Here is a 25322-nt window from a genome sequence, read left to right as displayed (position 1 = left end):
AACTACCTGTTTCAATGCCAGGTTGCATTGTCTTCACGCTGCTGGAATCATTATCAACGTTGCTCTGGGACTTGCATGAAGCAGGAGATACATTGCCACGTCCACCTTGGACTGTACTTTGACTTTGAGAAGAACTTGCAAGCATAATAATATCTTCTTTGCTCTTCTCGATGTTCATCTGTCTACTAGCTATACACATACCATTTGGATCATGTAAAAGATTTTTTGAAGGTTCCAATAGAAACATTGCCATTATTGGGCTCACTACCATGTCTGCCAAGGTCTTTACAAAGGCCAACTTCACTTTCGCACAATCCATCAAATTAGGAAGTACTAGCCCATATTTCTGTTATCTTTCTTTTGCTGTTGGAATGTATCAAAGAATTCATTGCATCATCTTGGTGAAGTATGTCAGATGCTTCATTTAAGCAGTTTTCATTTTCTTTTATCCAAGTCATGGATGCATAATTGTCCTACTGAACCCTGCCGAATAGCTCAATGAAAACATGTGCTGAACTGGCTGTTGAAGGGCCAATTGAAGGATGGGCCACCAAAAGATCATTTGGGCAACAAGATGAATCATCAACTTAAACCTTGTTAAGGTCCAAATGTGCTTCTTTAAATAAACCGAGTTGTCACATCTTGGTGGAAAGATTGTTACTTGGAGTACCAAAATGGAAGTTGTTAAGTTCTGGAGAAGGGTAAAATATGGACAGGTTGAATCCTAATGATTAAACATAGCTTAATTGCACACTACATGTTCAGAATATGACTTTATATCAGCAGATAGATCAAAAGTACATTTCTTTAAATAGTTTTTCTCTTGACAGCACTTGTGGTCATCTAGAAAAGGGCAAATGTGTGAAATCTTGTCCGGTAAATCTTTCTTCACAGTACATGAGATGACTGGATCAGAAAGTATAGAAAATCCTATCTCATGCTCACATTTAGAATGAATTGTCAGAGTAGCATTGTTGGAAGAAGGTGCATGTTGTTCATCCTCATTCGATACCCTGTCAATTGACTCTTCTAAGTCAATAATGTTGTGGGGGCGAGGTGGAACTTTTTTTATCCAACCAATTTCTCTTAGCACTCCAATTTGCCCCGGCAGAGCTCAGGGAGTGCTTCAACTATGGATCTGAAACATTACCACCACAGGGGAAAAACATACACAAAAATGTTCTTTCAAAAACAATACTTCTTTTAAGTGATCGGAAATATTCATTTTCTTCAATAGATCCTTACCAACATTGCTAAAGTACTGATCAGAAAGACGTTGAAGATCTTGAGGCCCCTACCAAAGATTCTAGTAGACACCCTAGTGTCCTTCTAATGACATGTGGCTTGTAGATTGTTTTAGCTTTGCCTAAAGGACAAGCTCACCACATTATTAGTAAAATATTCCAAATCATTTAAACAGAATTAGGTAAGTTATTAAAAGAGGATGGATATATACATGCATAGCCACCTAATATGCATTCAAAAGGTAAGTCCCAATAAACATAGAGTTTAATGTATGAAGAAACTACTTGGGAAAAGGAAAAACAAAGCCTTTGCCTCATTACTATAATATCCCTCTTCATAAGATCCTGAAATTTTGAGCTTTCCATTTACCATGGGAATTGAGGAAATTGTTGTTTCTTTCGTGTGTGCTTCATATCTTGCTAAATTTGCAGAACATAACAGACTTGATTGGGTGCTTGCTTTCCTTGAATTGTATCCATTAAACTCTATCCAGGAAATATTGTCCATCAGTGTCTTCTGTATCGTATATAATCGATGGAATTCCTCAACCTGGAGATAAATCAGTAGCAAGAAAAATTAAGTACATCCTTTGTCTCAAAATAGATAGGAGGTGTTCTCTTTTAGATGTCCTAAAGCAGATTGGATTCATATAAATTAAAGCATTTATTCATTAACTTCTCATATATCTTAGATTTGAACCACCTTTTTCAAATTTGAATCCAACTTTCTTGAACTACTAAAGGGCATTTTAGAAGAATCGAATGTTATTTTCTTCTATTAAAATGCATGCCATTTGCAAAATCCTATCTTTCTAGGGATGAAGTAAGTATATATAAAAGGAAACCTCGTGGCTTTTTCTGTCTATACTTTCAACTACATGCTTGGTCCATTGTTGTATTTCAAGGAGAGAGTCCCAAATACCTGTGAAGTCCAGTTAATTTAAGTAGCTATTGAAAATGTTGTAATCTTAAACTAATGAAGGGCTCGACTCCAAAACAAATTCAAATCATTACATGGTATGAAACAAAGGGGGCATAATTATATCAAATAAGGACACATGATTCTAACTTAAGTCAACACCTAAAGTAACCAGTACAGTAATCGTGTCTACAAGCTTGCTTTGAAAATATATCCTCCTGACTGAGCACAGTCTTCTTCAAAGCTTCTCTGAGTGACTCGGGATATATTTGGACTAAATTCAGATCAAAATATCCTTGCATTCGCATGATCTCCTTGACAAAATCGGAAGATGATCACATCAAAGCAGATGCTGCATCATAAGAATAGCGACTTGCTAGGTTTTCACTGTCCCTGATCAACTCTCAAGAAGAAATGCTTGTTAACCACCCAATATAAAAAAGGTATTGGTCTTTCCATGAAAACAAAATGCTTTACATAAATAAAGGTGTTGTAATAATTAGTACACCATTATTTTACCGATCAAAATAATAGTTAAGAAAGCATTAAGAATGCAATATTGCAGTTCCAGTTCCAGTTCCAGTTCCCACCACTTGATACATGATTAAATCAATGTGAAAAATGAACAGTTCCAGAAGGCTGATCCGCATCTAAAGTAAAAAAAAAAAATTGAAAAAAAAAAAAGGCACAAGCACACATATGGGTATGTCAATGTATAACAGTAGTTATATTTGTAATACTATACAGCTGTAGTATTTTAGATTGTATATAGGTAGGCTAGTCAACACCGCTAAATAGAGGCAGGCTGCACGTGGTGATGCTGAATATCAAGCGTAATCTAAGGAGTCATAGTTAGGTGATCTTCCCGCTCAAAATTACAGTATACAAACCATGTAAATATGTTCTATATAAGTGAGAATAAATCCTCTGAAGAGGGATCATCGAATCCATTTAACATGTATCAGAGCTTTCTTGAAATTTTTTGTTTCGGTCTATCTCTATTGTTGTGGTCCTACAGAAATTTTTTTACAGAAATTCTCACCGAGCTACCGCTGAAGCTCTTCAGAAATCCAGCTCTTCAGAAAGTTTCGGTCTCTTCTTTTTCCTTCTCCTCCCGGTTCTCTGTACAAGACCCAACCTATTCTCTCTCTTGCGCGCGCTCTCTGTTCTTCCATAGGCGCCGACCTTTTCTTTGTTTTTTCGGTATTTCTTTGATCAAGGTTGTCGTTTTCTGGCAGATTCCAGTTACGGCACCATCACCTCAACAGGTTTTTCGGCAGCTTTTCTTCCAACAAGTTTTTCTTCCATCCTTGTATTTTTTCCTCTCCTCTCGGTTTCGTGTGTCGGCGTTGGGTCTCATTATTTTTTTTCGGTCTCAGTCAGTGCTCTGCACCCAAGGTAGCTGTCGGCACAGCTTCTGGTGGTATTATTTCTCGGCTTCTTTTTTTTTTTTGTTATTTTGCTTTCGGTACCTCACTTTCACGTGGCTTGCTTTCCCGTGGTTTGACTTCGGCTCTTTTATTTTCACGTGACTCGGCGTGGTTCGTGTCTGAATCGCAGCTGAAATATCTCCTTAGATGTAGAATGGTTCGTGTAAATTGAAACCATAACATCCTTTTTTTTGTGCTATTTAAGAAAGAAAATAGATACAAATACAGCTTTTTACACAATAACTTATAAAATAAATTACAAAATACTTTTATAAAATAACTTATAAAAATAACATTGTGTAGAAATATCATCAATGAACGGTTGCTTTTCTCCAACTTTCATTTCCCAATGTTGTCCATCTTCATTCTTGCTTTTCTCCATTTGTCTGTTATTTCTTTTCCTCTATTCACAAATTTACATTTTTGTCCTTTTGTTTTATTGATAAATTTATGTCTTTGACCATGTTTGGTTGGCTGTAGCATGTTGTCTATCCATTTATGAACAATAGTTTTTTTTCCAAATTTTGTTTTCAATTTTATCTTTTTGTATTTATCATTTTTTCGTTTTGTCCTTGTTATTGGTTTTGTTTTTTCCACGAACTTACGTCTTTGCCCCCTGTTTGGTTTGGTCTTATTTTTTTGGGACCTCTTCAATTTAGGACTAGTTTGGATAATAGAATGTTATGAAAATATTTTGTTATTATTTATTATTATTTTTAATCTATTTATTATTATTTTATACTATTATTTAATATTTTATTATTACTTTTTACTATTATTTTCAGAATATTTGACATCACGTCATTACTCAAGCTTAATTGCTTTTTGATCGAGTGGGGGGCTTAGTGTTGTTATCTTTTCCAGTCATTTCTAAATTTTTAATTTATTCTTTTATGTTTTGAAGACCAAATCGTCGCTCATTTTTCATGCTACAATATGTTGGTGTGATGGGTTGTCTGGATAAGGAGATATATTTGTTTGTTGATGAGAGGGTTGCAATTCAGGGTTTGTGGTTCTTTTCTTTGGTCATCGGTGACGAAGCAGAGTTTGGGTTTGCAGCGGCATCGATTGCTGTTCTTCATTGTGCTGTGGGTATGTTCATTTCGGATGTTTTTTCTTTTGTTCAAAATGTATTTTCCGTTTTTTCCCTCTTGATTTGGAGATATATTTTCAAATATTTGTCCATTTTTTGTTCAAAAATGATATTTGCACACGGCTACGGGTACCCGCCGCGTACACGAGGCCACGTGGCTGTTTTAATGAAACGGTGCGCATCGTTAAACTGAAAGCTTCCCTCGAGTTTTGCACACGGCTTGATCCCCTTTCCTCATCGTGCCAAACCCCCTTCACGCACAGAACCCACCTGGATGAATTTAGGGCAGGGATAAGGCCGTCGTAGCAGAGAAAATCGATTTGAGTTTTGGGTTCCTTCGATTTTGCCTTTCCGTGTGCTTCCCCCTTTCTCATCGTGCCAGATTTCACCTTCACGTACAGAACCCGGATGAAATTAGGGCAGGGATTAGGTCTTTCAAAATCGAAATCGAAATCGAAATCGAAATCGTAGCTAGACGAACGATCTTGGGAACCCTCACGGTGAGTCTCTCTCTCTCTCTCTCTCTCTCTCTCTCTCTCTCTCTCTCTCTCTCTCTCTCTCTCTCTGTGTGTCTGTCTATATATATATATATACACTAACACATATATGCATATTCTTTGTTGTCTCTCTATCGAAAGATAAGCTGGTTGATGTAATTTATCTTTTCCGGTGTTTGATTTGTGCTGAAGAATTTTCTAGAATCCATAAATCTTATAGCCTGATATTAGATTTTTTGGCTGATTTAGAGGTGGACTCAAGTGTTTGCTGCATGCTTTGAAATGGGTTTGTTCGAGTTTAAATTCTCGGTCTTATAATTTCTTGTCGAACTTGGATACGTATGAAAGAAAAAAAAAATCTTGGATAGACCTGGAAAATTATACAAAGTGGCTGGAAAATTAAACATATTCTAACAGAAAGTATTTAAAAGGAGTGAAGCATGAAATTGCCAATAGAGATTCTAAACTTGTTATGATGTAATGGATGCTAAGGTGGCAAAATTGTGTTAAAATGTTAAAAAAACAAAGTTCATCAGAGTTTTTGTTTAAATCCTCAAAAAATTATTGGTAAACTCTATACCCTTGTCACGTAATTTAATTTGTAAGAAGATAAATTATAAGATATGTTATGAGCATTACATTATTATGTTATACATATGGAGGAAGTGGGTGGAGTGAGTAGAATAAGGGGAAAATATGAGCCATAAGGTACAAATTGTTTGTTATTGGATCCCAGCTCTGCAGTTTGCAGGACAATGGCATTTAAGGTTTTCTTCTCTCTTTTCTGTTAAATTTTTTTGTTTGAAATAGATTTTATTTTATGGGATTATTTCTGAAATATTAGCATAATTAGTTGCCATCTTAGAGGCCCCAGCTTTGGACACAAGTAACTAATAAACCAAAACTTTGTGGAAAGACAAATGATCCATTTTGACAAACAGAAGCTTTGTTTTAAAATAACAGGTTCAATTTGGAATCTTCATTGAATTGATCTCTCTCATTTAAGGCAAAGTAATTAATGACATTGTTTTGTAAAATCTTGCTATCTAATTTTTTCTTTTGTCATTTTCAGTTGGAAATAGAATGGAATCATGGTATGAATTCAAAATTACTTATTGCAAATTTGACACAAGTTTAAGATCTTCTAAATGAAACTTAACCCAAGTCTCATTTAGAAGAAATGATTTTTTGGTAGAAGAATTGCAATTTTTTCCCAACTAGTAAGATTGTGAAGCCCAGAAACAGAAAATGCATGGCATTAATTATATGTAAGTTTTTTGTTACGTGTAAAGCCTTTGCTATTAACTGGAAAATTCCAGCTTTTAGCTTCCATAAGTTTTAGTTCATAAGTGGTAAAGAGATACACTTCCCGATAGCTTCTTTCAGTATATGCATGAACTTTTCAGCTAATCATAAGGGCAGAGGGTGTTGCATTTTTCTGACAACAATTTTCGTGGCATTGGCTTAATATAAGAATATGTCATCATCCATGACAACGTCTTCTTCCCCTTTTGCCAAACAAAATCTCCCTCATCCATTATGCTTCTGTGAGATAGAAGCCCAATTGAGATTCTCAAATACTCAAAATAATTCAGGACGTCCCTTTTTAAATTGTCCAAAGTACAACAAAGAGGTAACTAAATTCAGCTTTAGTTTAAATTATTGTGTTTGATGTGATGTTCATCTAATAGAATTCAGTATTGATATGTATAAAATCACAGGGCTTACCATATTGTAAGTATTTCAAATGGGTAGAGGGCCATGAATACAAGATGGCGGTCCGTCCAGAAACTGATGCTGAATTTTGTAGCAAGGAAATAGAGCTGAAGATGTTAGTCAATGAGATTGAAAAGCTCATTATTGATTTGCGTAAAAGAGTAGACGAATTTGAGTTCGTACTATCCAACAGAAATGAGGAGTTATTGAAGGAGTTGGTGGCTGTTGTACGTGAAGCTGAAGTTAGACGTGCACGCACATTAGTCCGTGTTTTGGGCTTTAGCATTTGTTGTAGCGTATTTCTTGGTGGTGCATAAGTAATTTCAGATTACTTTTAGAATCCTTGGGTATCTCTAGCTGTGTATGTAATGTTAAGTACTTGTAAGTGAAACTTGTGAATCATGTACAAGGTTTCTTGATTCGGCTACCCTTACCATGCCCTCTTTTGCAATTTGAAAACTGTTTTCCAAGTTGGAATGGAAATGATGTAGTGATGTAAATGTTGATGGAATCCTGTATTGGGTGTTTTAGTGATGTAAATGTTGATGAAATCCTGTATTGGCGTATTGATTCATCTCATCAACTCTAATTTAATAGCTCTAGTTACATGCAATATTCCCTGTCCATTTTTCAAGAATTTATATAGAATGCCTGCACATGCTAAGCACTCGAAAATGCATCCTGGAAAGAAATTAATTTCTTGGCTGGAAATATTGGTGCAACAATAATCTATTAGAATATTTAAGTTGAGGTCTAACATTGAGCAATTGCCGTATCCTTCTAATAGATGTGTTACCATTACAACCTTTTATAATTCTAGGCTTTCCAAATACATTTCTCACAAGCAACAATAATAACAAATTACATCTCTCTGATTAACTTAGTAATTCTGGTCGTGGGCATTTGTGTGGGATGAGCATGCTATATATTTCTGACGTGGTGGGGTCATGAATCAGTACCTGCACATCCATAGTAAATCTTAGCAAATATCTTACACTATAATGGAATTCAAGCACGAAAAATCTGCAACAATATATTTAAAATTTCTCCAACCATAACCATTGCTAACGTCTTGCATATGTAAATGGATCCAATGATTAACGCCTTGCATACGTAAATGGATCCAAAAATTAACATGTTAACATCAACAGGAAACACGATCCAACAATGGAAAAAATATGTATATTTTTTCCTATTCAAACTCTTATAACTGGTTAGAAGCATGCTAAGTACTAACTAATTGTGTTACCAATAATATCATAATGCATCACCCACCATCCACCGGTTGTGATCCATCCACCGGTTGTGATCCATCCAACGGAAAGAACACCTGCTCCGAGTAATTAGTGTTAACGGGTCTTAAGTAATCTAGTTACTTCAATATTACTACTTCTTAAATAAAAGATTGAATTGTTACCATTTCTTGACTCCCGATCATTGATCCTTGGCGCTGGGTTCGACATTTTTCCAGAATTGAGCTTTCTTCAACAAGCTGGTCAAAAACAGTATAACAAACGTTTAGAAATTTATAACCCAAGTCTGATTTTTATCAAATAACCTAGCACATTAAACGGTAGGTTGATCTGCAAGCTCATATACCTGCGACAATCCAACATCACAAGTATCAAAGAATGACGGGCCAAATAAATTCCGGCAAGTGTCCGGCAATGGTGTATCTCCTCCATCTCTCTAAAATAAAACAAGTAACATAACCAATGTAGAAACAATGCATTAATAACCATCCATACACCAAATAAAGAAGTATAATACAACCTGTAACATAATAAGAAGTTAAATATTTAAAAAAGCACATCACATTAATCTTAAAAATAAAACATTTGAATTTATAAAAAAACAACAATACAATTGTATCACCTCTTGAATATTGCATGGATATTGGTACCCATCTGGCTGTTGCGTTAGAGGTGCCCACGTCGGAAGTTCCCCATAGTAACCACCTATGTGCATGTAATTTCTGAAGCTTACAGAAGTTGACGGTATGCCCTAACATGTTATTACACAGGTTATTCATGTACTGTAATGCATAGATATCAACCCAACGTTGTCATACAAATTTTAAAAAAATATAACACACCGTGGTTGGGAGATTTGAGCTAGATGGTGTTAGCGGAGCTGAGTGTTCTTCTCCTTTTTCCATGATTCTCGAGTCTGCATTAAATCAAGTATAGCCATTTTATCCATGTCCATGCCAAAAACACGACCCTCATTCACTACAGAAGTTGAGGTCAATACTATCCCTCTTATTTCATCACACTACAAAAAATACTTTATAAATTATAAGTTTCTTTCGATGGGTTTTGTAAAATAGAAGAATAAAATAAAAAGAAAAAGAAAGAACACACTTCCCGAACTTCCTCTCCTAGGTGTAATCTTGATTTTTTAGAGCTAAAGTAACTCCAGTTGTGGGTCTATTATGGTAATTGTTCAATGACAAAGCTGTATTATGCTCGAGCTGAAATGCTCTTTTTTGATAAGTTATATTCTCAACCAAAATGCTGATATAACTTATATGGTATGTATTACAATTACAAACAAAATGGATTGGTTGTGGAATAATACCAAACAAATTTATCGGAGTAGTGATGTTGAATACGTGCAAATGAACTACCATTCATTGACTTTATTCCACGTCATTATCAGTCCTTCACATGTTCTTGTTGTAATTGGTATTAATCTATCGCATTAAATTAAGTTACGAGAATCTCACTACTTTGTACATACCTACAAACGTTACATTGTCAAGGGTATGATTAGCATTACAAGCAAGCCATTAGCATGGAAATATCTAAATAGCTAGAGAATAGGGAGGGGTTGCCAAAAAGAAAGAGAGAAGAAAAATAGAAAGGAAGTAGGAGGAGACTTGGTCAAGATGGGAGAGGCCATGACAGTCCTTCTCCCTCCTTAACTCATCAACATGGAAGACCTTAGATTCCATTTGTTATAAAGTCAACAAAGATGATGACAAGTCCATCTTCCTTTAAGCCAAAGAAAGAGGTAAACGTGTTGATTGATTCTTAAAAAGCAACTTCATAAAAATGTTGTTTTACCAGTCAAAAATGATCATCAAATTCTATGGCTTTCTTTTCTCATACTCTGTCAATTTCTATAGAAGGTTTTTTGTTTGTTTCTAAGGTCATGATATCCAATGTTTTCTTCTTAGTTTTTAAAAGAATTAGAGGAATTTGTGTTAATCGGTCAATATATGTGTTAGAATCGCATGTTATTTTAATAATATAACTTATCTTCAAATTATAAACAGACTCGATGCTCTCGTGTCCAAACACAAAGCACCAACAGAGTTACTTCCAGATTTCACCATCACTTTAGGCAAGGGTTCCTCATAATTTTGTATCAAAAACCACAGGAAAACACACCACACATGCACCACACATTCACTGATCCCAGACAACACCCCCGCTCCAAGTGCCTGATTTAATAACATGTTACAACACAGTGAATAATCAGAGACATGGATGCACGTTGCACAACCAAAAAATTCGTGTTACAGACCCCAGCAGCATATATTTCCTGCATGGGGTCTAAATTTAAAACATTTCCATTTTTCCATTCCTACATTGTTCTTCCAAACAAACAAACTTACAACAGACCCACCCACTACATTGTTCTTGCCCACACGAAAATCCTTTTCCTAAACCATCACTGGAAAATCTTTTGGAACTGCAACATACCCACACACATTGTTCTTGCCCACACGAACAGCACCCCCAGCACTAATCTTCTACACTATTTCCGGAAGTTATCCAAAAAATAAGTTAAAAACAGAATATCACTACAAAATGAGTTTCCGGAAGCTTGCAAGAGGAACATTAAATTGAAACTGTTTACATACCTGAAAAATTTACTGCCTTTCCGGAATCGACGGCGACGGCGACGGCAACGTTACCGTGCTCTCAAAATGGGTTTCGAGTTGTGGGTGGCTTATCTCCCCTCGAATTCTCTGGGTTTCCGAAAACAGAATAGGTTTCAAAATACGCCTAAAATGGAAACGATTTCCGCCCTTTTTTTTTTTTTTTTTTAATATGTCGGCTCACGTCAGCCGCTTCCCCAGCGGGTACGCAGTGCCGTGTACCTGTAGCACTATTGTTTTTTGTTTGTTGTATTTTTCTTTTGCATTTTGTTGTTGTTTCTCTCATCAAGATCCTGTGAATAAGAGAGTCAAGTTGGGATTTTTTTTTTTGGTTGTTGTGTTCGTTCAAGTCCCACCTAGATACCCAACGACCTTGGTCTCTCTCTCTTTCTCTAATTTTGTTAACAACCCAAAATTTTTTAGAACAACCTAGAATGACCTTCTCACTCCTGTGAGGATTCTCTGTATTCAAATCAAATGGTGTGGAACAACTCAACAGCGGTAAAGATTGCTGGAAGAACACCGCAACAAAGAGAATCACCTCGGAAGAGTGAGAAGGTGGTAGAGAGAGATGGATGAGGTCTTACTGGTGAATGCATGTGACATCGCCGATGACAGTGGTACGGGGCATGGGCTATGGTGGCAGAGAGAGAGAGAGAGGGAGAGAGAGAGAGAGAAGAACTGTTCCACGCGATGACGTCGGGGCTGGACGGATGGCGAGGTAGTATCGCGGCCGGTGTGATGATCGGCAACAGCAGAGAGGGAAAATGGCGGTGAGAGATAGGGGGCGGCGCATGAGGGGAAATGAAGGAGAAGAGAAGAATTTTAGTGTTTTCATTCCTTGCAACAAATGGTGTTGTTTCAAATAAAAGGGGCTAGGTTTTATTTTGTCATCAGGTTATGGGCTGACACATGGGCTGGGCTTCAATCTTTCACACAGCACCAAAATGACTATGGGCTCACACACAACGGGCCTGATTTTCACACACAACACCAAAATGAAACCCATAAAAGTGGCTGGGCTTTAATTTATGATGAGCTTATGGGCTCACACGCACGAGCTGGGCCAGAAATGCACAAATGCATATTGTAGCAAAATCAGACCCACTTAATCAACCTATTTGGGCTCTACCTCACTATTAGGAAAATACAAAAATTTAACGTTCATTTATAATTAATCCAAATCAGTACTCTAAAAATAAGAACACCGTGCATTCATGGACATGAAGGTCATATAATTATATATATGTGTGTGTTATTTTCAGATTATCTAAAATTAGAATTATGGACTCACACACATGGGCTGGGCTGAATGTCCCAGACAGCAGCAAAATGAAACCCCTGTAATCAACATATTTGGGTTTTACCTCATCAATTTAGCTTCTATTTAGGTCTTTCGTTTTTCTAGGTTTTTTTTTTTTTTTTTTTTCCTTACTAAGTGATCAACCTATATTCACTACAGGTTGATTTTGTTTAAAGAAATTAATTTTTGAAAAATATAGGTGAATCAAATCAAAGAACTTTAATAAAAAAATAATATATCTACTTGTGAAAATTCTGTAAATTAGAGGGGTAGGTTGTTAATGAAATAAAAACATAGAAAACACGCAAAATTGAATTTATATATATAGTCCTTCAAATTTTTTTATACTTGTCTTATTTTATTTCTATATTAATGATGCAAACACTCCAAATTCATTTTATACACGAGCATCTGCCTTATTTGCAAGACATGACATATCAAACCTCCAAAAAAGAATGGATTATTCAATTTACTACAGACATGGATCAATGGAGGCAACAACGCCACAAAAAATTCAACGAACTTTCCATTCATACCGTAGAAGAAACAACAACATAACTCTTGAATGGATGCATCCTCCAAACTATGTAACAGCGACTTTGATAGCCCTATAAAACATTTACATCATATGCACTACTTTTAAGATAAAAACTTTCAATTAAATTCTCATATGTCCAACTATGATCTATTTTGACATATTAGTCTTTTATTTAGTACTCCACAAATAAAATATAATTATTATGCATCTTCGTACAATCATTACTTATTACTTAAACACATAATTCTTACAATATTTTGTTCTCGATTAGAAAAATATGCTTTGCACGTTGCACTATAACTAGTTCTATTATAATTATCTATGGTCCATTTAGACATTGAGATGTGTTAATCATCTCATTTTATTTTAGAAAAATACTAATATGCTGTCTGAGTTTGTCCTCTCATTCTGACTGCTCATTTATTTAAATTTATTTAATTTATTTTTTTATTTAATGATTAAGAAAGTATTTTTTTAGTGTATTGATATATATTTTTTATTTTTTAAAAATATTTAATTATGTTAAAAAATTTATAAGAAAAAGAAAAAAGAAGAAGACAAATTTGTGCTAGCGCGCCCAGTGGTCAAAGCGGGCGACACGCTAGCACTACTATTTATTTGATTTTAATATTTAAATGTAACTACTTTTTAATATTAAATTTTTTAGTTTTGATTTTTTTAATAATTACTTAATTATTATAATTTTTTTAAACTTCTAAACAAAACACAAAAAATAATTTAATTTTTTTTAAATTTTAAAATAAAAATTATATTAAAAAATTATATTATAATAATATTTTATTTTTATAATATTTTTATTCAATTTTTTTACACTACTTTTCAATCTTAAATCAAATTATTTTATTATTATTATTATTAAATTATTTCAAACTATTCATTCTTATATCTAATTCTATACTTCATCACCCTTAGTTGTTCCGAAATCCGATCTTATTTGCTTGTTAATAATCCTCACGTGTTTGACTTTTGTCTCCAACTTCTCTCGTACAACCTCTTGTATGCGCATTATAATGGCAATCCCAGGAACAACGGCAATCCAAAACCTGTCCATGCCACCCTCAACCGACCCCATCACATCCCGCCACGTGGCCGTGATCGGCGCAGGAGCCTCCGGGCTCGTGGCGGCCCGAGAGCTCAGGCGCGAGGGCCACAGTGTTGTGGTCTTCGAGCGCGGTGACCAGGTCGGCGGCATCTGGGTGTACACACCGAATGTAGAGTCTGACCCGCTAGGACTCGATCCGACCCGGACGACTGTCCACTGCAGCCTATATAACTGCCTCCGCACCAACCTACCCCGCGAAGCCATGGGCTACGTAGACTACCCGTTCGTCTCAAAAGAAGATCCGGATCGAGACCCAAGACGGTTTCCGGGTCACCGAGAGGTCCTCATGTACCTCAAAGACTTTGCACTCGAATTTGGGATCGGTGAAATGGTGCGGTTCGAGACGGAGGTTGTGTGCGTGAGATTAGTTGAGGGCTCCAAATCCAAATGGAAAGTAAAATCGAAAAAGAGAGGCAAGGATGACGTCACTCTGGAGGAGATTTTTGACGCTGTCGTTGTATGTAACGGGCACTATACTGAGCCTCGGATCGCTGAAATCCCCGGTAATTTTTTGTATACATAGGTGAATCTAAATTACCAAATCGGTAGTAAGGGTCGTTCCTGCTATTTGTTTGATTTTCAGGTATGAATGCATGGCCGGGGAAGCAAATTCATAGTCACAATTATCGTGTTCCTGAGCCTTTTCGAGATCAAGTATGTACCAGGTTCCAATCTACTTGTATTTGCGCGCGCGCACACATTATACATACGTACATACATATATATAAATGATATTGCTTGTATGCATATAGAATATTCATTTATGTCTTGGGTGAATCTCATAAGATTGACTTGAGGATTCTCTGACTGGTTGCTAGTTGCTAGTACCACTATCGGATGTGTATAGTTTCTCTTTTAACTTTTAAGTCTACATATTGAAATTTTCTCATCATATTCATGAAATCCGTATTTTGCTCCCATTTGTGTGATGACCATGTGTATAGGTCTTGGTTTGTGTTTGACTTTACAAAAGTTCATTAGGAAGAACAACTTACTGCTCATAATGTTCTTTCGGTTGCTATTCTTCCCTTCCAAAAGTGATTGGTTTTTTTTATCCATTTCCTGCTTTGACAGGTTGTAGTTTTGATAGGGAGCTCAGCAAGTGCCATTGATATTTCACGGGAGATAGCTGGTGTTGCCAAAGAAGTCCACATTGCAGCTAGAACAGTTAGGGATGGAACATTTGGAAAGCAGCATGGCTACGATAATATGTGGCTTCATCCTATGGTAAACATGCTTAGCCATGGTGAGATTATTTTTGGCCATTATGAGAAGTCAATCAAAATTTGGTTGTGTTTCTGGGAAAAAGGTTATTCTAAAGTGCTAATCGTAGTTAAATTGATGCAGGTAGAGAGTACTTGTAAAGATGGTACTGTATATTTCCAAGATGGCTGCTTTGTCCTTGCCAATGTTATTCTACATTGCACAGGGTGTGCTGCATACCACATCAACTCGGCCTTAGCTTAATTTAGTTTGAAATTCCTCTTTACCCAAATTTAGTGCTAGAACCGGAAATGCAACAGTGACTGATGTATAAAACATGTTTGTCTTTTCTAAGGTACAAGTATCATTTTCCTTTTCTTGAAACCGATGGCATTGTGACTGTGGATGACAACCGTGTGGGGCCTCTGTACAAGCACATTTTCCCACCAGTTTTGGCACCATGGCTTTCCTTTGTTGGGTTACCATGGAAGGTTCATCCATACTTGTCGTAGTATGCCCTTGTTTTTTGTTGGATCTTTAATCGGGCTTTAGTTAATGTTGGAAGTAAATCTTTTTCATGTGGTTGGTGCCAGGTTTTACCTTTCCCCATGTTTGAATTGCAAAGCAAGTGGATTGCTGGTGCTTTGTCAAATCGATTCACCCTTCCATCGCAAGAGGAGATGATGGAAGATGTTGAAGCTATCTACTCATCACTCGAAGCTTCTGGCACACCTAAGCGATACACTCATTGTATGGGTGCTAGTATTCAGGTATATTTGGCCTAGTCATGACTGGGAGCCTCCAACATCATCTATTTGATTTTTTTTACTTATTCTTTGGGCTTACTTGAAGTATGTTGGCTGATGACCCATTTCCAGTATTAAATGATCCCAAACTGTTACAATGAAAGTACATTAGAGTTGCGATAAATTTTTTAAACAAATGACCAATGAGGACAATTAAACTTCATTTCTCTAATTTTGACTTCTTTGTCGTAATTTGGTTGTAGTCAGAAAATCGTTTGGAGGTCATTTTGCAGTTATTTTTTCTTTCCTTGGCATGTCATTTTGCAGTCTGAATACAACAACTGTCTCGAGGCTCATTGCGCATGTACTGGAAATGAAGAATGGAGAATGCAAATGTTTGATGCCATGCTTAAGAGCGTGCTTGCTCGACCTGAGTCTTACCGAGATGAGTGGGAAGATCATCACTTGATTTTGCAAGCTCATGAAGACTTCATCAAGTACACCTCCAATTGAGTCCTTCATAGGTGTGTCTCAGAGTAATCAAGTTTCCAAGACTCCACTCGTACTACTTGCTGGAACCACCTGTCTGTTATTCTCTTGTACTCTTATTTTTTTTTTCATTCTTCTTAATGATAAAATACAAATTAAGAATAATGAGAGTGACTATGCTCAGGTATACATGAATGGTGATTTCTTCTGCTCCTTAGAATAAAACTTGAATAAATCAGATACGTGAGAGTTCTCCCTTTTAAGTACCTTAAAACCCACCCTGTCTTTGTTCCTTATGTGCGTCCACCAGAATACAATTCAATGCTAGGAATGGAATATATATTTGTAGTGATGTAATTGAGTTAGGTTGAGTCAAGTAGTGAATGTTTAAGCTCGGCTCGATTAACATGTATAGTTGCTCAAGTTTGAGTAAAGCTCGAGGACCCTTCGAGCTTTATGCTTAAGATATAATAATGTAACATTATCAGTCTATTATTGTGAGATTCATTGATCAATACTTACATGGTACCATTCAAACTCTATAATTGTAAATATAATGAATATATACGATTGAATGTTCTACATCCTAATTGCAAACTTGGGTAAGAGTTTTTCTACGTTCAAGTAAAGTCGCGTATTAATCTGCGTATCAATACTGATTTTTTCATATTTAAAATTTAAATTAACATTGTTTTTAATAAAATTTACTTTTTGACCAATCACAATAAATTGATATGCAAATTAGTTCATAATTATGATTGTAAATAGATTTTTCCCTTGGGCAATATGTAGGAATAACTGAATGTATCAAGTGAACAATATTGTGTACATAAGTTAGTTTTCCTTGAAATATTATATAATAAATGAACCCTTTAAAAAGTATCAATGTTAACATTTTGAATTCTATCCTTTTCCCTTTCTTCGATATAAGTGAAAGATGACATCTTATTACCGCTTCAAAAAAACACCATATTATTTATTTTATTAGAGATAAAATAGTGAAAACAGGCTGCCAATGATGGCGACGATAATGGGGTTTAACGGCAAAGATGAACTCAAGATTCTTTTATGCGGGGTACGAGCGCTGCCAAAGCCAAAATTTGGCAACTTTTGGCTAAACCTAAAGCTATTTAAGATATTAATTTAGGTTAAATTATCCATCTTAAAATCAAAATAATAATATGATATTATGAACTTTAATAATAATTTTTTTGAATAATTTTATTTTTCATATTTGCAAATACATTCCAATGTTAATTAATGTCCATATTTTACATAATTGATATTAATTTAACTTACCTAAAATTACTATTGAAAAATCTAGAATTGTCTTCACAATCCTGTCTATTACATGCACAAAACTGTCCAGCACTCTCAAAATTGTCTAGTTGTTCCAATCCAATTCATACACGCCATTTCTAAACTCAGTGCAAATATACAACTTAACATTAGAATACAAAACATGTCATTTCTAAAGTCAGTGCAAATACAAAACTTATACATGCCATTTCCAAACTCAGTGCAAATATAAAACCATAGAGAACATGAATCCAACCCACTATACATGCCATTTCCAAACTTAACATTAGAATACAAAACACGTCACTTTGGTTAACATATTGCAATTACAAAATCTGTCCAATTGTAGTATCTAACTAAAAGAAAGTCCATCAAATCTATCAAGTTGTTCCATCTAATACAAAACTGTCCAGTTCTAGTATCAAACCAAAAAACTATCAAATTCCAATTGCCATACATACCACATGTAAATACTAAAAATGTTTACCAACAAAAAAAAATCATAGTTGCTGCCTAGCCACATGTTTTTCCATAACAAGTAAATAGGTAGCCACTAAAATCATAATAGATAACCAAGTCCAATAGTTACAAACCTCCATGAGGTGTGGTTGGAGATGTAGATGTACTTCCTAAATTATTCTTCTACTCCTCATTAATTTCCCTTTGAATATTAAGGAAGTAGTTTTGCTGCATGACATTCATGCCACCAAGATCCAAGCTCATACTTTTTGCCTCAAAATTTGTCTTCTCAAGTTCATGTTATTTAGTGAAATTGCCATCTGCCATCATCACTGCTACTCTTCTTTCTACCATGCATAGTTGTATATCCTCTTTCATTTGAGTAAGGCTATTTTGATATTAGTATTAGTAGATTCCTAAGACTTTCGCTTTCGCTCTCTTTCTTTCTCAGCTTTTTTGCTTGAAGGTCTCTCAATCAGAACCTACATAGAGTCATTGACAACTAGACTTGACTGCTTAATGGCTGGGAGTTTATCATGTGCCCTTCTCCCCGTATTCATTTCATCATGTATTGCTGCCATTTTGGTTGGTGTCTCAAAAGACACCCCAACAATACTCCATTGTGAAGTTCACATTCTCCATTTCTTTGTACATAAGTTTTCCATTCTCAATCTATAAAGGTGAAGAAATATTGCTAGTTCATAAATTAGTACTATAGAATTGCATAATTTAAGAAGAAAATGCATACCTTATCTTGCTCTATGGCACCACTAGAGTGCAATGATTCTACCTGTGCTAAATATGCACAAAACTTATTTGTACATTTTTTAATCGAGGACCAACTATTCATCAATGACCCTACAAAATGTTCAACATTGTTTGATTTTTCATACTCATGATAAAACTCAGAAATTATTTTCCACATTTGAGTGGACTTTTTATCAGTATTTCGTATGACATCAATACTAATGTTGAGCCAAGTGGAGATAAGGAGGTTGTCCTCCTCTATAGTAAAAGATGCACATCTTTGAACTTTTTTTATTTGATGGCCTCTTTTCACTGTCAATGGGGTTTGCTTGAACCACAACATTATAATTTAGCGTGAATGTTGGGGTGCTATTACAACCTTATCTGCCACTTTTGCAAGAGAGTGGTGAAGAAGATATCATCATCGAATGGTGCATCCAACTGTCCATCCTTGTACAAAATTATAATTGTTAATGAGTCATAAAACTTAAATACTAACTAATGAGCAATAAGCATAGAGCAATGCATGAATGTCCAACCATGTAACTCAAAAATGTTTAGCCATGAGCATAAAGCAAAGGAAAAAAAAATTGCACTTAAATATAACTCAAAATTGTCCAACAATGAGCATAAATCATATAACTCAAAACTGTCAAGCCATAAGCATAGAACAAAGGACAAAAATTGTACTTAAATGTAACTCAAAACTGTTCAACAATGAGCATAGACCATGTAACTCAAAACTATCCGGGCATGAGCATAAAACAAAGGAAAAAACTGTATTTAAATGTAACTCAAAACTTGAAGAAACGTATCTCCATGATTTATGCTTTTCCTTAAATAGCCCTGAGATCTCTCCCTCTATTATTCTTTCTGTGCATATTTTCAGCTTATTGTAAATATTAGATTTAAGTTTATTTTTTTTCCTTATTTACTATGTACAGACTATAATGCTCCTCTGTAATATTATATAAGTCAATACAACAGCCATACAAATTTAGGCTACTTTATTTCCTTTCATGGTATCATAGCCACACGAGGTTCCTTCTTTCATGGATTCTTCTTCAACCTCTTTTATCCCACCTGTGGCAGAATTTTCTTCCTTGACTCTGTTTTCTACAAAAACAAGCATACCTGATGTTTCTATTAAATTAGTCTCCACCAATTACCTTCTATGGAAAGCACAAGTTGTGTGACGCCCCCAATTCCCACGTACGGATACGTGGAAATCGAAGCGTCGGAATGATGACAACACGAGTCACATATCCCATCGCCAAGTGTCAAGTGTGTGTACATGCAACAAGTGTATAATAAAATCACGCCGCGGATAATAAAAGTCTTATAACTAAGTACCAGAATTTTTGTTTAAATACAAATTTGTTTAAACCACACATAATAAAATATTACAAGTCTCAAATATTGTTTCAAAACCAAAATACAAGGCATAAAAACTAGTAGAGATAATTTTTTTTAACATAAACAACTCCAAATCAAAACTCTGGCGGAGCCTCCTCATCGGGCTCAGCCTCCTCCTCCTCCTCAATATCTGCATCAAAATCTACGGTACCAAAATGGTGCCGCAGATAAGTAATGATTCAAACGCCATAAGATAAAAATATGTTAAACTTAACAATATGTATGAAAGGATGCCAAATGCACATGTCCCATAAATCCATATTTTCCACGCACACCAAAAATTTCATTTTTACCCAAAACATATCATTTAAAATAAGTCATTGCCATTATCCCAGATAATGGCCCAAACCAAGGAAACTACCATTTTTTCAGAAAATGGATCACAATAACCTCAAACAAAATCTCGTCATTTTCCCAGAAAATAGCCCGTATCCAATATCCAAAACTCGTTTCAATTTATTGCATGCACCATGATCTCCCCTAGGGATCATCCACACACTTTGGCTCATGTGTCACACCTCAAGTAACAACTACGCATGTGACATCTAAACGAGCGATGCCCAGTCTCGCGCCCAGTGCGTACCTGGACCAGGCCATCCTCTAGTCCCTGTCAGCCTAGGGACCACGGAGTCGACACGACAGTGTTACCGTATCGTGCGATCTGGTCGTCATCCAGCGATAACTCAGGGGATGTCACTCAGTATTATCCACTCCCGAGTGACTAGAGGAGCTCCACCGAGATAATACCACATCTCGGCTTGGGGTTGTGATACACACGCACCCGAAAATCTATTTACACTGATAAAACTAATTTTTCTCAATTTAATACATACACATGAATACACCATGCAATGCACACCTCAAGATATAATTTATCCAACAAATCACAATATCAACAACAACTAAATAACTCCGTCCTCAAATCCATCCGACCCCCGACTCCTCAGACTCAGTCCGGAATAACTAATCAGTCAAAGAGTTTATTGTAAAAGCAATAATATATTTAAATCTAAAATATAGTTTGAAAAATACTTACAGCGCTATATAATAATTTTCAAAGGATAAAGGAGCTGCAAACGGTGGAGAAAAAATAACGTAATAGTGTAAAATACACTGTGGCCGTGGGTTATAAAATACCCACTTTTGAATGGGGACAAATCAAGATTTGGAATTGATAGGAAATGACCTAGAGGTGTTTATGAAACTAGTGGCACTGAGAATGGGCCGTGGGTGGCGGAGAAAATGGCGGTGGAAGCAAAAAAATGGCAAAACAAAGATGAACTCGTGGGGGCTGCTCCAGCAACGGATTGGAACTGGAAATAGGTAGTTTATGATGGCAAGAGATAGGTGATGATATGGTGAAGAAATGGTGGCCGGAGGTGGAACGATGGTGGCAAAATGACCCAAAAACCGTGCGGCTTGGAGGAGCTCGTGGCGGCTAACGGTGGCTTGGATGGAGGTGAAACTTGGTGGGGAGGTGCGCCGGTCGGAGGGGAAGATTTCTGGATGGGTGGTGTTGACTATATCGCCGACGAGCGACAGCACTGGGCGGTGGAAGAAACGGACGGAAATGGAGGAGACAGAGAGAGTGTCGCGCACTGGAGGAAACTAGGAGAGAAAAGAAAGAAAAAAAAAAAACAGAGAAGAAAAAGAAATGAGGAAAAAGAAAAAGAGAAAAAGAAAAGATGGAGAAAATAAATGAGGTCCAATCCTCACCTCTGAAGTCTAAAAATTGATCCGATAAAAACAACTTTAAAAGCTATAAAACGAATAAAATAATTTAAACACCACATCAAATTAAAATATAATAAATAACTAGTAAAAACTAACAACTAAATTTTAAATTAAAAAACAAACTAAAATAAATTACACTGCAATTTAAATTCAAAACGATAATTAATATTAAAAAAGCTCTACAAAATAAATATCACAACTAAATAAATCTAATTAAAATACAATAATTTAAAATAAAAGAACTAATATTTTAATTAAATTAAAATACTCATTCAGTAAAAATACACGTAAAAACAGGGTATCACAAGTTGTTCCTGTACTATATGGTCATGGCTTGCTTGGGTACGTTAATGGTGACTTTCCCTGTCCTCCTGCCACTATCCCAGGTGATAATGTTGATTCAATCTCCAACCAAGAAGTGCATAAATGGCTGCGTATTGACCAACTGGTGCTAGGTTGGTTAAGTAGTTCTCTGTCCGATGCTTCATTATCTCAAGTAATAAATTGTGAAACCTCTCAGAGCAGGTTCTAGAAACTCTATATGGATGCCATACTCGTGATCGGGTTCAACAAATGAAATAAGAGCTTCAGTCTCTCAACAAAGGTAACTCTTCAATGGAAGAGTATCTTCACAAAGCCAAGTCTTTGATACTAGCTCTCAGAGGTGCAGGCAAACCCATGGATAAAGATGATTTTGTCATCTATTTACTCAAAGGATTGGGTTCTAAGTTTGACCCGATTGTGGTAGCTATAAACACAAGGGACAATTTTCCACCGCTTGAAGCTGTCATCAACAAACTAAGGGACTATGAGATGCATATATCGCTTACACGTGACTCACCTGTTGTCATGTTTTATTCAAGCCATTCGGGTTCAACATCAAATTGCACACAGGGCAATTCAGGAGTTGGATGTGGATGTGGCCCCAATAACCAGCAGAGGTTCAAAGGATCACATGGTGGAGGTGGACGCTCTACAGGTCGCACACGTGCTGGAAGTACCCCCAAATCTTCTACCCATGGAGGTAGTAGACCAAATCTTCGAAATGGCCAAATGACCAGTATCACTTGTTTTAGATGTGGAGGTCCCAATTTCAAAGCAAACACTTGTTGTGCCACAGATGAAAAGGTTGAACAATATCAAGCCTTTCTTACTGTTCAACCTAGAGATACCACAGATGAAACTTGGTTCCTTGACACAGGTGCAAATAATCACATGACTCCCACCACCACTGATGTTCAAGGTATTATTCCTTATACTGGACATGACTCTGTAATGGTGGTAATGGATCTGGACTTCCAATTTCTACTATTGGTCAGTTTAAAATCCCTCAAACTTTCCTCATTCTTCACAAAACTATGATTGTTTCTGATCTTAAAAAAAAACTTCTTTCAATCTCTCAATTTACTGACAATAATTGTTGTTTTGTGTTCTATCCATGGAAATTTCTCATCAAGGAGTTGAAGATGAAACGGGTGCTGTTTAAAGGTCTTGTTGAAGATGGGCTATATCCATTACATCTCAACTCCACTATTTCTTCTCCTATCGAGTTTCTAGCAACTAAAGTCTCAGGCACTTTGTGGCATGCTCTTTTGGGTCATTTGAGCACAATAATTCTAAAAATGTTATTTCCATCTTTACATGTTTCGAATAAAGATGTCACTTTTTGTGAGAGTTGCGTTCTTGGAAAATTTACTAAATTACCTTTTCCATCTCGTGCTCCTTATGCTTCATCTATTATCCATACTCTTCATACTGATGTGTGGGGACCAATTCTCATTTCTTCATTTGATGGTTTTCGATTTTATTTAATTATTGTTGATGAATGTTCATGTTATATTTGAAAATATCATTTGGCATGAAAATCTGATGTACTTCATATCTTTCCAAAATTTCTCACAGTGTTGGAGAATCAATTTTAAACTCATGTTAAAATTATTCAAAGTGATGGCAGTGGTGAGTTTGTGAATAATTCTCTAAAAAATTACTTTGCTTTCAAAAGAATTATTCACCGCTTATCTTGCCCCGTCACTCCTAAACAAAATGGTTTTGCTGAACGACATCATTGTCAAATTATTGAAATTGGTCTCGCATTAATGGCCCACTCTTCTATGCCTTCTCATTTTTGGACTACTGCTTTTACAATTGCAATTTTTCTTATAAATTGTCTACCCACTCCCGTGCTTCATGGTAAGTCTACATATGAACGCCTTTTTCATGCTCCACCTTCATATTCTACTTTACGAGTGTTTGGTTGTGCTTGTTTCCCATAGTTCACTCCTTTTGTACGTTTAAAACTTGACTTCAAATCTACTTGATGTATTTTTCTCTGATATTCTACTCAACACAAAGGGTGCTTATGTCTGAATATGGTCATTGGTCATATTTACATTTTAAGGCATGTTCTTTTTTATGAAAATAATTTTCATTTCTCCACCACACATGCAGCCTTCTCTTTTAATTTTACTCAATTGTTTCACGTTCAACCAGTGCCCACTTTTCTTCATAAAAATTCTACTCTAGTTGCTCCATTTACTACTACACCCACGTCTCAATCTACTATACTTATAGGTCTTGTTCAGTCCCAATTGCAGCAGGAACTAGTTTCCTCTATTGATATTGCACAAATGGAGTCTTCAAATTTCCAATACGTGTTAGTGCCTCCAAATCCCGGCCCCTCTCGCACCCATCCAATGGTTACTCGGAACCAAGATGGGATGCAATAGCACAAGGTTTTTCTCTCCACCAGACATCCCCTTCCAACTTGTTTTCCTGCTACACATGTTAACCATCCCTCTAAGCCCAAAACATATAAACAAGCTCTCAAGGATCTCCTTTGGAAAGAGGCCATGCAATACGAAATAGATGCATTACATGCCAACAAAACTTGGACTCTAGTTTCCCAGTCAATGGATGTCAACTTAGTCAGTAAGTGAGTTTTTAAGATTAAAACTCGAGCAAATGGTTCTATTGAAAGACACAAACTCGGATTGTTGCACGAGGCTTAAATCAACTTTACAGTCTCGATTATGATGAAACTTCCAGTCTCATTGTTAAGCTTGCTACGATTCGATTGGTACTCAAATTTGCTCTTTCTCAAAATAGGCCATTATGCCAACTGGATGTTAGTAATGCCTTTTTAAATGGGGATTTATAGGAAAAAGTCTATCTCACTCAACCACCTGGATTTGAGGATTCTACTTATCCACATCATGTTTGTCAGCTTCACAAGGCATTATATGGACTAAAGTAGGCTCTTCGTGTATGGTAGATGAAGTTAATTGCTTATATCTAACAAATGGGTTTCAACTGGTGTCCATATGATACATCCTTATATTTCCATCGTCAAGGTATAGATATTATAATTCTTCTTATTCATGTGGATGATATCATCGTTACCGGTTCTCTAGATTCATCTATCAGTGCTTTCATTTCTCATATGTCAAAAGTATTTCATATGAAAGATCTTGGAGACTT

The 25322-nt window shown here is 36.0% G+C and overlaps 2 protein-coding genes and 1 long non-coding RNA gene across 10 annotated transcripts; 1 reads left to right on the top strand and 2 right to left on the bottom strand.

The window, feature by feature from the left end:
* Window positions 1–1427: 1427 nt before the first annotated feature.
* LOC122282100 lies at window positions 1428–3570 on the bottom strand. Its single transcript, XR_006230386.1, has 3 exons — window positions 3206–3570; window positions 2090–2556; window positions 1428–1794 (listed from the first exon to the last, which is right to left on the bottom strand). It is a non-coding gene; the product is annotated as an uncharacterized LOC122282100 (long non-coding RNA).
* Window positions 3571–7612: 4042 nt separating this feature from the next.
* Window positions 7613–11627, bottom strand: LOC122282098. 7 transcript variants are annotated; one of them, XM_043094045.1, is made up of 8 exons: window positions 11376–11627; window positions 10771–10878; window positions 10610–10664; window positions 8995–9068; window positions 8775–8903; window positions 8499–8588; window positions 8317–8391; window positions 7613–7858 (listed from the first exon to the last, which is right to left on the bottom strand). In XM_043094045.1, the coding sequence occupies exons 3-8, from the start codon at window positions 10617–10619 to the stop codon at window positions 7775–7777; spliced, it is 462 nt and encodes a 153-aa protein (XP_042949979.1). In that variant the 5' UTR covers window positions 10620–10664; window positions 10771–10878; window positions 11376–11627; the 3' UTR covers window positions 7613–7774. The 7 variants fall into 7 exon arrangements, with proteins under 7 accessions (XP_042949979.1, XP_042949984.1, XP_042949982.1 ...); XM_043094050.1 differs by lacking the exon at window positions 10610–10664; XM_043094048.1 differs by lacking the exons at window positions 10610–10664; window positions 10771–10878 and adding an exon at window positions 8149–8229.
* A 1935-nt stretch (window positions 11628–13562) lies between these two features.
* On the top strand, window positions 13563–16730 carry LOC122282632 (flavin-containing monooxygenase FMO GS-OX-like 4). Of its 2 annotated transcripts, XM_043094576.1 has the most exons (7): window positions 13566–14255; window positions 14336–14406; window positions 14827–14979; window positions 15100–15182; window positions 15311–15446; window positions 15549–15725; window positions 16029–16730. In XM_043094576.1, exons 1-7 carry the CDS (start codon window positions 13649–13651, stop codon window positions 16212–16214), a joined length of 1413 nt encoding a protein of 470 aa, XP_042950510.1. In that variant the 5' UTR covers window positions 13566–13648; the 3' UTR covers window positions 16215–16730. The 2 variants fall into 2 exon arrangements, with proteins under 2 accessions (XP_042950511.1, XP_042950510.1); XM_043094577.1 differs by lacking the exon at window positions 16029–16730 and having other exon boundaries at window positions 13563–14255; window positions 15311–15466; window positions 15549–15692.
* The last annotated feature ends 8592 nt before the right edge of the window (window positions 16731–25322 follow it).

This window comes from Carya illinoinensis, chromosome 11 (genome assembly GCF_018687715.1).
Source record: "Carya illinoinensis cultivar Pawnee chromosome 11, C.illinoinensisPawnee_v1, whole genome shotgun sequence".
In the NCBI taxonomy this organism is placed as follows: domain Eukaryota; kingdom Viridiplantae; phylum Streptophyta; class Magnoliopsida; order Fagales; family Juglandaceae; genus Carya; species Carya illinoinensis.
Note: the sequence above shows the minus strand (reverse complement) of the source record. Positions and strands in the feature narration are given on the sequence as shown.

Excerpts from the sequence above, each read along its gene's own strand:
- LOC122282098 (XM_043094044.1), bottom strand. Across the intron at positions 8,904-8,994 it reads GCTCAAATCTCCCAACCACG|GGCATACCGTCAACTTCTGT; the intron begins GTGTGTTATATT and ends ATAACATGTTAG. Across the intron at positions 8,392-8,498 it reads GTGATGTTGGATTGTCGCAG|CTTGTTGAAGAAAGCTCAAT; the intron begins GTATATGAGCTT and ends GTTTTTGACCAG.
- LOC122282632 (XM_043094576.1), top strand. The coding sequence starts at position 13,649 with ATGCGCATTATAATGGCAATCCCAGGAACAACGGCAATCCAAAACCTG. Across the intron at positions 15,447-15,548 it reads TTGTTGGGTTACCATGGAAG|GTTTTACCTTTCCCCATGTT; the intron begins GTTCATCCATAC and ends GGTTGGTGCCAG. Across the intron at positions 15,726-16,028 it reads GTATGGGTGCTAGTATTCAG|TCTGAATACAACAACTGTCT; the intron begins GTATATTTGGCC and ends GTCATTTTGCAG.